The sequence below is a fragment of the Pelecanus crispus genome, chromosome 9, assembly GCF_030463565.1.
Source record: "Pelecanus crispus isolate bPelCri1 chromosome 9, bPelCri1.pri, whole genome shotgun sequence".
Classification (NCBI taxonomy): domain Eukaryota; kingdom Metazoa; phylum Chordata; class Aves; order Pelecaniformes; family Pelecanidae; genus Pelecanus; species Pelecanus crispus.
Genome location: NC_134651.1, coordinates 39,025,736 through 39,038,812, shown reverse-complemented (window position 1 = coordinate 39,038,812; position 13,077 = coordinate 39,025,736). Strand labels below are relative to the sequence as shown.

The window sequence follows — 13,077 nt, the reverse complement described above, 5'->3', positions numbered from 1 at the left end:
ATATTACAAATGTGTATTTTTCTTTTCTCTCTTTTTCTCTGTCTCCACAAGATCATTTAGCAAAATTTTGTTTCTTCCGAAAGACCTCCTCAGAAAATTATTATTAATACTTACCTTTCTAATCTTTAAATTGTTGTATTGAGTGGAAAAAATGAACAGCATGCAAGTTAAACACTGTGTGGGATAAATGCTATTTAAATCTTGTCTAAGCTGTTAAACATCACACTAACATTGGATTGCTGGATCTAATCCAGTAAAAATAAAAAAAAATAAAAAAGAGAGGTCGCATTAGAGAACTAAACCATCTGTCCAGTGTGGAATTGAAAGGCATTTATAATGAATTACTTTTCTATATTACTGTCTTTTGGGGGGCCTTTGTGTGAATCAAAGAGATGTTACAAGACTGTTTATCTACAGAGATGGTTCCTGAATTATTTCTACCTTGTCAACCTGATGTTTTAGTATGAAACTTCTCGTTTAGCATTTTGCATAACTAATTAGTCACTTACAAACAGTATTTTCTAACTGGCTTCAAAAGTGTCTTCTGTCCCAGGCATTGTTCCTCTAACAGGGACTAAAGGATTTATATATACGCTTCCTGGCAAAATGGCAGAGAGATTTTCAAAGAATATTTCTGTTGCTTTATTCTAGTGTTGATTTTTCTGCATGTTTGTAACAAGACTTCATTTGAAGTATAATATTTTGAATTAATTTTAGTCTTTGCTAATGTTCACGAAGTAGATTGTTTTGCTTAGACTGTTGCAGTATTAATATAGCATGTTTGTAGAAAAAGTATTTTACTACATTAAAATGAAAATAGCAATTTATAGTGTTGACAGCCTTGGAGAGTATCTGATGCCAGGTCTGATCTTACTGGCTGGTTCTCTTGCACATTCAGATGCATACCTTTGAATGATACTATTTATCATGTTTAAAATAAAGATTTTCTGTCCAAAATATAATTTTAAAACCTCCTTAAAAATTATGAATCTCTGTCATGAAGGAGAGAAGGATGAGAAAAAACGGGAGAGGGAAGTTTGTACAAAGCTGCTATTAAAGCTTCTTTAAAAATCCTCCCTCTGACCAGTAAAATTACATTAGCAAAATTGCTTTAGTATTTGATGCGATTTAATGATCGGAAATCCTGTTGGTCTAGTCTGTTGTCCTTTTCTGACAAGGATGCATACAGGTCTGGATTAGGATGCAGGTTATCGATGAAGTTGCTTGAAGCTTTTTTGACTAGAATGGGACTAATTTAGGATTTTGCGATTATGAGATGGTAACATATTGTCTTTTGAGGCCTGGAAGAACAAGTGAGAAGAAATTCTGTCTATAGAGAGTTTAACTGCTGTGCTGTAATTGAATATGTAGGCTACTGGGTATGATCTTTTGCAGTCATTTGCGATCTGTCTTCAGAGCATTTTGAGCATCCTTTGCATGACAGAGGAGCTATGGGGAGGGAGTTTGGCTAGACACTATTCAACCCTTCGTAGGTGGAACAATGCCTGTTCTAGGACAAGAGGGGAAGCTACTACCATATAATTTCAGCTTGTATTTAATTCTGAGAATTCCATGATTTTTTTTTTCCTTAAGATTAAGATATGCCAAATGCTTGAGCAAATCTATTTCCATTTGCTTTTCCCTGCTTTGCGTAATTTCTCCTGGGTTTGTAAATGCTCGTTCCAACCAGCATCTTTTGTAAGTAGGAGAAAACTGAGATGTGGCAAGTACGTTAAAAGTTAGAAGTGCGTATTGGCAAAGTAAAATTAGACTTTTCTCCATCCTTAAGTGCTACGCTTCTCTGAGACTGTAAGAGGTTCTGTAAAATAAATAGGAACTATCATATTTTTGAGCTAAAACTGATTGGGCAGAGATGTGTAAATTGTGACTCTGCTTATTTTGGCACTAAATTAATGTATTTCAGTTCTGTAAAATAAGTTCCAGACAGCAGCTTTTTCTCTGACCCTCTTTCCAGAAAGCCTCAGGAGTGCACTTTATCTTGTCTTTATCATATGTTCTTCAGTTTTCTCTAAAGTCGTCACCAGTTACACTTTTACATTACTTTGCTGCATCTGATTTATCATATCCATCCCTTCACAAGATGTTTTACCAGATGTCCTCTCTGAAGGGCATATCTATAGAAGAATTTTGCCTTAGATTAGGTTGTTTGTCATTTTATATTTGAGGCCGCCATGTAGTCAGGTTAATTATATATGCATCTTTGAAGCAATCCTTCTGTTCTGATGAGTCCTCAGGAAACCCTGATGTCTACTTCAAAAAAGGCAAAGGGGCAAAACAATGATATGTACATCAATGCTCTTTTATCACATTGGTCTTGGATTTCCTCTGGCATCCTCTTGACTGGGAGGAGAGGGAAAAGGCTACCTGTGTGGATGGACCCAATAGAGTTGCTGAGCCTTGCCAAAGTAAAACATTGTATTTCCTTAAGTGTGTGGCTTTAATTTTCTTTTTTTTGTCAACTGACTTATGAAGAGTCAAAATTTAACAGGCTTCTAAGCCCAAGGTATCGTAGTAACTCATCTTTAAGTTCTTTCAGGAGCTGGTTGATACAAATTAGAAGATTTCTGTTTTGCTGTATGTGTGATTTCACTTAAAGGGAAGACTCTTCACAAGCTCCCTGTGAATTCCCTGTTCTGCCTTATACTACTCAGGTAGTAGAAGGAACAGTTGGGTTTGAGTCAAGTTTTAAGGCACATGGTCAAGACAATTTTTACATTTAAAAAATAATCAGATCTAGGAAAGAGTTGGAAGAATTGATTACCTCCAACCAGCCTGGATCACATTTTCAGAGAATGAATGTATACGTTCCCTTGGATTTTTCAGAAGGACCTAAGCAGATTAAATGCCCAAGTCCAACTGTTGTTTATGTGACTTAAAATTACTTGAGTTTTCCTTCTTAATGCATATAGACTCTGTCAGCATGTAAGCAGCTCTTGTTTTATGCAACTTCGTATTTTGATTGTTTTTAACTTCTGATTGCCCGAAGCTTGCAAAATTAGAAAACTTAAGTTATGCAATAATCTGCATCGTAGTGTGCAAGGCTATAAGACACGTTCCTAAACACATACTGATCAAGAAACACAGAATCTCTCCTTGCCTGTTTCTCAATCAGTCACCCCTATTCACGCACAAGCAGTAGCTTAATTTATTTGCGGAGTCTGGAGTAATTGCATTTACGAAACAGTGTAAACTCGCATGCTGTGTTAAAAAAAAAAAAAAAAAAAAAAAGTAAAAGTATGGGATTCAGTAATGTTTAAAATTAGTTAGGTGCGTACTGTCGATGTGTAGCTTACTCATCCTGAAGCACTGTCTTACGCGTCTGCTCTTTCACCATGCTAAGGAAGTTCTTGGTTTATGGATGTTTTGACTTTGCTTATCAGCAAGCAAGCTGTTAATGAGTCATTCAAGTGAATGGGGGAAACTTTTTTTCTGCACAACAAGAAGTGCGGATTAAGATTTTTATGTAAAATTGTCATAACTAATTCCACCCTTTCGTTACTTTTAAAAGTGGGCTGACCTTACCAGCTGTGTAAGTGTAGCTTTCTTGATTTTATTTTCTTTTTTCTGATGATTTTTAATCTCTTGCAAAATAGCAATTAGAGCATAGCACCTCATTGTTTGGGGGTCGGGGGGGTTGGTAGCAACTAACATCAGAACAGAGTAACTTTGAAGAGCAAGAATTCAATATTTTTTGCCTTTAAGCAGGTTAAAGGTACTGGGGCAACTGATTTTTCCAGAATCTTTTTTGCAGAGCACATATGTGGGCTGGCATGAAAACAGTTTTATCAATAAGTTCATTCATGGATCTGATGAGTTGCAGAGTTTGTAGATGCAAATGATAACAAGGCAGCAGTGCCCCTCCCTTCCGTGTACTTCAGGAGAACTGAAAGTAGTACTGGGCACGGATGACACAGACTGTCGTGTACAGACTGCTAAAGCTAATACTGTGCATTTTAATGTGTCCAGAGGAATGGCTGAAGGATGTGAGACATGCCCGTGGGATGGGGCGATATGTCCTGGGAAACAAGGTCTCCGAAAGGAAGTTTTCACTGTTAATGGATGTCAGCTCTTAATACGATACCAGGGAACCAAGACAAATGTCTGCCAGCTTGCTTTGGCCTGCGTAAGCAGAAGGATTATACCCAGCAGAAAGGATGTTATTTTACCTCTGTGTTGGATCACCCCAGAGAAACTCCTGGAATGTACTATCCAATTTCAGAGTCATCAGTGCATGAATAAATTGGAAAGATTCAGGAAAAAAAACCCCTAAGAACAGTCTGACGACTTTGAGAAAACCTCTATCTGTTTAGTTTATCAAAGAGAGGGTAAGGAGGTGACAACCTATGAATTCCTGTGCTGGAAGAGTAATTTTAATAATGTATCCTTCAACCCCCTGAGGCAAAAGTATAGAAATATGATGGCAAGAGTTTGAGGCTGACAGATTTGGAGTAAAAATTAAGCGAGTGCATGTTTTTAAGGGCAGAGTACTTAATTTTCAAAACAACTTACATGGGGCTTTGATATGTTTCCTCTTATCAATAACTTTTTGAATTACGCTTGCATGCATTTTTGAAGAATATGCAGGTATCAAAGAGAAATTAATTCAGGGAAGTCCTGTGGACGTTGTTAAAAAGGACTAATAATCTGAGTCTGTGGCAAGGAGCATATGTGTTAATTCTGTTGTTTTGGTTTATTTGGTAGATATGTTGATGATGTGATCAATCGCATTGATAGGATGTTCCCTGAAATGTCTATCCAGCTGTCCCGGCCAAATGGAACCTCAGCAATGCTTCTGGTAAGTTGGATCATTTAATTCCTTGAGATGGATTTCTTAAGGGATTCACTTACTGTTCCTAAAATGCAGGTTATTAAAGATACGTTTTTCAGGAAACTGCTTTTCATTTGTCACAGCAGTGTAGGATCTTTCTTGCTCTTAGGCAAATGAGTGATAAAAGAATTTTTCAACTTTAAATGAAAGATCTATTACTTTTTATTCTTAAATGTGATTGTAGAAATATGAGTGCAAACTCAAATACTCACTGTGTTTTTCAGCAGTCTTGGCAATGAGTGAGTCTTAATCATGATAATTAAGAAGGAAAAGAGTGGTGGGAGGAAGAAAAGGAGGAAACCAATATGATTTGAATTTGTTCAAATTGTTCTTGGGTCAGTGAATTTCTGTTATATGATGAAGTCAAGAATTTGCCTTTGAAGTAAATGAGCAGTAAAGGCTGGATTAGAGATAAACAAGTCCAATACATTCGACTTATTTCTGCCTGACGAAGCAAGATTTCATTCCAGAAGAATCTATTGTTCACATCAATTTTCACAGGCAGCTGTTGTACTTACAGCAAGAGAAGTCTTTAAAGCTTTTACTCTAAGACAGCAACATGGAAGTGGAGTCCGTAGCGTAGCAGTTGGGTGCTGATTTTCCTCTAGTAGGGCGAAAGGCAGAAGTTGCGTCTTTTGCCAAATTTTAAATAAAACTAGAAAATATACTGTATACACAGGTGAAGAACTGAGAATAGATCAGTCTTTTCTGTCTCAGATTTCTCATGGTGCTTCCTCTTATTTTTTCCTTTCACACAGGATGTTAGAAAAGGGTTGGGTGTAGTGTATGTCTGAGTGTGTTTCTTGTTTTCAAGCAAACAGCAAAATTAATCTGAATATCAGATATTTTGTCAAAACAAAGTTGTTGAGTCAATATAAGTCAATGTTAGGGTTGCTTCTTAGATTTTATATTGTTTTTAGAGTTTGTTGACTTTAAAACACTATTATGGTTAGATTTTTGCCTGTATTTTCAAAGGTTCTGTTAATTTCTCTATAGTAAGTATAGCTGTGATTATGTTTAGTTTTAATTAATCAACTGTCTAACATCCCATTATTAACTTTCTTTGAACAGCCCCAAATTTGCAAGAGATTAACTGAGTCAGAGGTTAAAATAAACAGCTGGCATTAAAACATTTAATCTGCAATTGTTGGATTCACCAAGTGGAACAATATATTCCAGAAAAGAATTGAATTAATCAGTGCAGTCTTAAGAAGCTATAAGTCTTGGAAGCTTTTGCATTTCCTCCTAAGCTGACTTTATATTTAAATTATTCTATTTTGCTATAGAAAAATGTCTGGTTTTGCTTCCTTACTTTGAAACCCTTTCCATTCTCTTAGAGCACCTCTTTGCATACAGTAAGTACCTTCCACCTCTAATGGCTTTTCGAAGTCAGAAAATAGATGATGCTTTTCAAGATTGAGGCACAATTAGGAAATTAGGTAAATTACCTTGGATGTGACTGATAAAGAATAAGGTAGGGTGGAAGGATGGTAACTGTAAAAGAAGCCCATTTTACAAGCAGTAGTAATTCAGTGAATTCCATGTTGCGGTTGCTCTCTAAATCAAGGACGTTATCGTTGCTACAAGATAGCAGCCCTGTATTGAACCAGTGGTATGCATATTTTCCTTGGATCAGGGATCAAAAAGATTGTTTTTAAAGTATTTTTGTATATGATTGTGTGATGGGTTTATCATTTTTTCTTTCAGGCAGGTTTTCCCTCTTTCCCATCTGTCTCAGTTGATGTTGCCAATATGGCACTTTCCATCTGGCCCTGACTGCTACAAAAGCTTTTGCTGTTTTCAGCCACAAATCATTCAGTGAAAGGTGCTGCAGGATGGGCAGTGTGAAGAGCACCTCCCCCAGAAGAAGGGAGCTTTTTTCAGTACTTGTGATTTCTCACTCTGAACTTATCCCAAGTTAGATTTGGAGTTGCTCCCTTGCAGCAGCATGGTTTACCACAATACCAAACGATTCAGATAATGCTTATTTTATTTTAAAATATTTCACAACCATACTGTTTGCTGCAAGTTAATTAACTAACTGTATAATCTCAACTGTTTTCATCCTTGGAGTCATCCTTCCTATCATACCTGCCATTGCTGATGAAGGTCTTTGACGCAGAGGTCTAGTTGTTATATTAAAATATTTTTAAACACAATCATTCCATTTACCAAAGAGACATGTATTCGTCTCCAAAGGCACTGGTAAACACTATACATATTTTAAGAATGTGCAAATGATTGGAGGGAGATGGGGAGGAATGGGAAGGGAGTGCCTGTGAGATTCTTTGAAACTTCAGAATAGCTGGAGACATTGCCAAACAAATCATCTTTAGGAAAAAGACCTAATATAGAAAGTTTTAGCCCCAGACTTTACAACGTTGTGTGCACGTGGAAATAAATTTACCTTAGCTATAGAGGTGGGACTTTCATGGTCTTAAGATTCACCTGGTGTTTCAAGAGGAATAATTGGCAGCCATGTGAGCTTGCTGGTCAAACTCTTCTGGCGAGTAGCCTTTGTGTTAAGCTGGGTTCTCCCTAACCAGGATGCAGCTTTCATATAAGCTGAGAACTTAAGCAAAGAGAAAAATAAACTATTCCTGAGAGCGTCTTGCAAGGTTGCTACCTCCTAGTCCTTTGAGGCTACTGTTTCCTCCAGACAATAAGGAGTTTTTTGTACACTTTAGGTTTATACACAGCAATTGTACCTCATTAGTCTGGATTTATGCTACACAGACCAAACACATAAATAATTGAAACCTTTCAGAGCTGTGTGGAATCCTCAACTGATTTTAAAAGCAGTTTATCATGACATTTCAAGGTGCTGTTTAATCCCAATCTTCACTAGTGATTTTTCAATTAATCTTTTAATCGCACTATGCATAAAAAAGACTAAACATAGAACTATATCAGCTTTAATAACAGTGTTATGCAAAATTAATTTCCGGCAGCAGCAGAGGGAACTGTGGACTCCTTAAGGTTTTTGTGAGATTTTGTTGGTCAAATGCCAGGAATTTTAAACAGATAAACATAATCTCATATGTTAAGAAAACATGAATTGATTTTTAATGAATGAAAAATATCTAGATTTTTGGTTGGTTTGAATGATTATTTTTTTCTAATAAAATAACTTGATGGTGTGATTATTATATGATTGTTTCAACACACCTTGTTTCTGTTATCAAAATTCAGAAATTTCTCTTTCAGTGTGAAGCACTTAATTCCTATGTACAATTCATTCATTCATTCATTAATATCAGAAATATTTTAGAAAACAGTAAGCTTTAGCCCCACTTTTCCAGTTGACAAATATAACTTCCTTAGGGTCATGTACCTAGCCAGTCGTAGTCAGGTGTAGAAACTTATTTTCCTGTCTTCATCTGGGAACTACTTTGTCTTTAAAACCATTTGTCTCCCCAGTGTTTGTAAAGCTATGTGAAAGCACTACTGTAGAAGTTACAAATGCTAGGTAAATATTTTTACAGATAATTGAATAGTTTTCTGTAATTTGAGCTGTTTCTAAAGGATAATGATATGTATAACTAACTTCCAATTTGAAAAATTGAATCATTTCTGCCAAACCAAAGCTTATGGCAGAAATCATGATTACTTCTTTTCATAATATCTTACAAATTTTTGATGATAAATTAATTTTATAAATTTATACTGATGCTTAGATTTTTACTAGATCTTTCATAGAAAAATATGAAACATGTTTTTATACAACTTTATTCATTCTCTGTTAAATCAGACACATTTGCATTTCAACTTTCAAGTCTTGTTCCAAGCATTTTAAACAGTCTGATTGTATGGAAGTGGGCTGTATTAATTGCAAATAGGCTAGACATCTGTTCACTAAAACGGAATAATTTCTTGTGTCTCATCTTTGTTTATCAGTGTTTTACATAAATTCATTAGTATTTTCTGTTGGAAAACTGGATTCTGAAATGTATTATTTGACCATTAAGAAAGGCCACCAAACTGATTTTTTGTTCAAGAGACCCTGATCTTGAAGAACAGGTAGCGGGGGAAATTTGCTAGGTGATTTGAAGTTAGTATTGATTTCATATTTGACTGGAAACGAATCATTGCTGTTATTTTCAAAACAATCTCTTTTCTCCAAAATGCTTAGCAGTGTAAGTGTTCCTCCTTACTAGTCGGGTGGATCATTAGGAAACTATTGCAAAGTAGGCACTGCATAGAGATAGGCAGGTTGGTGATAGGGTTATAGATTTGATGATCATGTTTGTTGGCTTAGGCACCTAATTTTAGGCACATATGATGAACATCAATTTCGGGATTTACGCTCTTGGAGACACGAGCTAGGTTTTGGTGTTTGATGGAGGTACCGGGATGTTTAAGGATCTCTTGTGTGAGCTGGATCTTGACGAATCACTTCTGAGCTCATGGTGGGACTGTTGTGACTACAGTGGCTTCACAGTTTGAGTCTCAAGATTGAGAACCAGCATTTAAAAAGCATTAAGCCAGCATTTGAGGTCACATACGTGGATGAAGAATGTCTTGAATCAGCAAAATATGTGAGCAGGGGGTGGCAAGTAAGTTGCAATTATTTTGTGTTTCTCTAATGTAAGAATGAGGAAGATGAGGAAGGATCTTCTGATGGGAAAGTGAGCAAGAACAGAAAAAGTAGAGGAAGACCAGCAAGAAATGTCCTCAGCTTTGCTCCCTCCACAGAGTTACTGTGCCCCAGGGTTGCTGTCTGGTCCCAAAGGCTCACAGGTCTGTGTTGATATTCCTATAGATTTATATTCTGCAAGATCAGACTCTTTTTCATCCCTGTAAAATTCTGGTGTGCTATAATTTAGAGTGGAAAACGAGACAGAATCCATTTCATCATCCATAGCAATGCTGGACTAGGGTGACCCTTCGCTCAGTGTGACTGGCCACTGGCAAAATCTGTCTTTTAACATTTAAACACTATTCTGTGCCAGTTTGTTCGCTTTATTAAGAGAATATGCCATGTTACTGAGGGAGAGGATCACCAGCTCATGCCTAATAAGGCAAAATCATTTGAAGTCCTTCATTTATGTTGACTTTTCATCATGCACTATTGCAATTAGGTTAGATTAATGAAAGGTAAATTCCAGCCCTTACATAAAAAAAGAAATCCTTGTAAAGAACCTAATTAGTATGTTTGTTTATTTAGACTCTAATGGCTTAATTGCATCTTATCTTGCTATTTACAAATAAGCATCATTAAAGAATAATGAGCATGCGAAGGAAAGCGTTCGTACCAGCAGCAGATGAGACATAGGAAAAAAAAAAAACTAGTTGAAAGTCTGGGTGGTTTGTTTGTTTTTTACTTTATTTTTAACATAAAACCTTGTTTTTCAGTTGAAAGAGAGATATATATGATTTCCAGGCATTGTACAGATTAGTAAGATAGATACACAAGTGGGAGGACAAGCTTACGGCTGGCTATATGGCAAGGAGCAGGTGTCTGGCCTTTTGCTGGAAATACGTACAGCTTGGTTACATCTCTGGTTTGATGGTGCCTTATTATTTTCTAAGGTGAACAAAAACCGCATACAAACTTGTGCTTCTTTTTATACAAGCAGGGAGGTACCCATGTTAACTGAAAATACTGTTTTCTTTCTTTTAGCTCTGCATTGCAGAGCATCTGCAGCTCAGATCAGCAGCAAATTCCCTGGGATGCTGAGAGGAAATCTGGAGCTTTGGGAATTTTTTGCAAAGTATTGGAGCTTGGTGTTGTCAGCATACATTTTCCTAATATCAAACTTCTAAATAAATTTGAAGAAAGAAGGTTTATTAATGCCTTTTTAGAAATTGTTTAAAAAAGGCTTTTCATTTGATAGCAGTTTCAGTGAGGAGGCAAAATTAAAGGGGGGGGATGTAAAGCTATTTTCTCCAGGCAGAATTCTGGCATGGTAAATTAATTTTGATCCTTTCCATTTCGTAAACTAATTTTGACCCCAGTTCTGACTTATTTGGAGAGGTACTTACTTCTTTTCCAATCATAAGTGATGTCAAATGGGAACTTATTCAGCAGTCTTACAAGAAATTATCTAAGCCATTCTCACTGATTATTCTGTTTCCCCCTCCCCCTTTCTTGGCACACAGTGTCTGTCATATGCTCTTTGAGAATTATCTTGGTGATAGACAAAATATTTTTAAAACTGGGATATTTCAAGAAGATTTTTATTTTATATATCTTTGTCAGAAAAGCTGCATAATATTGCAGATTTCAATCAGCTGCCTGTCCTACCTTCTTCTGGAGCCTTGCCATTTTAGGAAGCAGGGGATTTATGAATAACTTAACTGTCTGAATTTAGTATACTTCAGTTAAAAGGAAGTTAGAAGTACATTGTTATTACACAGCCCAAAACAGAAGCTACAGAAGTATTTAACTTGCAACTGTTCCATTTTCAGCTCACAGAACTGTGGGGCATATTTTTTCATTCATATTAATTGAATTTTAAAGTGACCTTGTACATGTATTGATTTGAATTAAAATTTTCTACATCAAGGACGAGTTGGCATATATCCTTCAGGCAAAATATTAAAAAGCCAAGTGCTGTCTTAACAGGATATCGACAGAAGTTGTTGAAATTTAATAGGAAAAGTTGGCTTAGAAAGGAAATTGTTGCCTTTTTGTCACAATTGAAAGGTATCTTTTCTGTATAATGAAAGAAGTTTCTTCCAGTTTGTATTTGTGAAAATGCAGGGACATTTTAGTGCCCATTAAATAGGGACCATCTGGGTGTGTTTTGACCTGCAGAAGGAGAGACCTGCACTACTGGAGCTTGGAGTAGAACTATCAAATTACTTTTTTACCAGAGCCATTAGTTTTTTATTACCTTCTTTCAGGTGATCTGTAGGGACACAGTTGTATGACTATAGGTGCAAATTATATTCCATACATAGATCTTTTCTGAACACGGACTCAGTTAGCTAACTTGAGCAGGCATTGAAAAAAAAAAAATGGTTTGCTGGAAAACATGATTTGTAAAATACGGTTGAGGTGAACAAAAACATTAAGTCCTGAAAACAGTTACAAGTCTTGATTACTAGAGGAAAAAGTAAAGGGTATCCCATTTGTTGTGTACAATACGGAATGTGTTTTACCCTGAAAATAGCTGTGGAGCATACTTTTGGCTTCCAAATCTAACAGCATCCTCCAGTCCAGTGACAGGCTGTTGTTCATTCTTTGTACTACTAGCCTCATTCTTTCATTGCTGTTAAAATGATGAACTATAATTTCTCTGAGCTACGCTTAGTTTTACAAAATTTCTGCTTCTGTCAGACTTAACTAATGATACGGTCCTGCAAAAATAATCTGAAAGTCCCAATCTCTCTTCCAGCCAGTGTAAAATATACAGGAATCCCATGTCAAAACAGCGGCACAAAGTAGGAACATTTTCTATTTCAGTGCCAGAGCTCTGTAAGAGCTAATTCAGGCAACCTAGCACTAACCTGGCCAAAGTTGCGATGTATTCGATCGTTCATTTATATTACCATGATGCCTGGGTGCCCCTACTCCCAGAGAGGACCCCCTTGCACAAACCATTGTCTAAGTTGAGATTGCAACAGTAGTGCCTTCCTCAGGAGCTCACGGTCTTAGGGACCCATCTAAGGATGGTTTTACACGGCTCCTTACACATCTGGAAGACGGTGTAACCCTGCTTGTTCGACGTTCAAGCAGGTGGGTGATCGAGGCTACTGTCCCGGGCCAGTCTGAAGAATTTGACCTTTCAGTATTGCTTGCTGGATGATAGCTGGAGTCTGGGTAGCTGTGATGGGTTCTGAAAGCGTGGAGTGAATCATTGGAAGGGCATGAAAACAGATGACCTGGGAAAAGGCAGTGAGCTAACGCAGAAGCATTTTGAAAGCATTTGTGCAGGTAAACCTTGTGGGGCGGTTTGAGGCCAGCAATAAGTATATTCAAGCAAGCTGGAGTGCCAAACATGGGATTTTTCAGCTTGTTACATTCCAGTGTTCACTCTGAGGATTTTCAGGAACATCCCACGCAAGCTTCAGATCAACTTCATCCAATTTTTTTTCCACCTGGCAGCAATGTGAGGTACCATGAATGCAGAACGTAAGGAAAGAGGAAAGAAGTGAGCATCCGCTCAAGTGTGTGAAGGCAATGGAGATAGAAAATATTATACATAAAGCTGGGTCTGGGTGTTTGTAGGGCAGCCTTTTTGCTCTTCCATTAAGATTTCTTTTTGTTTAAAATTTCTTCT

The 13,077-nt window shown here is 36.8% G+C and overlaps 1 protein-coding gene across 3 annotated transcripts in view; it reads left to right on the top strand.

Moving 5' to 3' along the window:
* MED27 (mediator complex subunit 27) overlaps positions 1-13,077 on the top strand; it is a 99,012-nt gene that overhangs the window by 65,328 nt on the left and 20,607 nt on the right. For all 3 annotated transcript variants that reach the window (XM_075716464.1, XM_075716462.1, XM_075716463.1), the window contains exon 4: positions 4,723-4,816. In XM_075716464.1, coding sequence (XP_075572579.1) covers positions 4,723-4,816 — 94 coding nt within the window. The remainder of the gene's footprint in view (positions 1-4,722; positions 4,817-13,077) is intronic.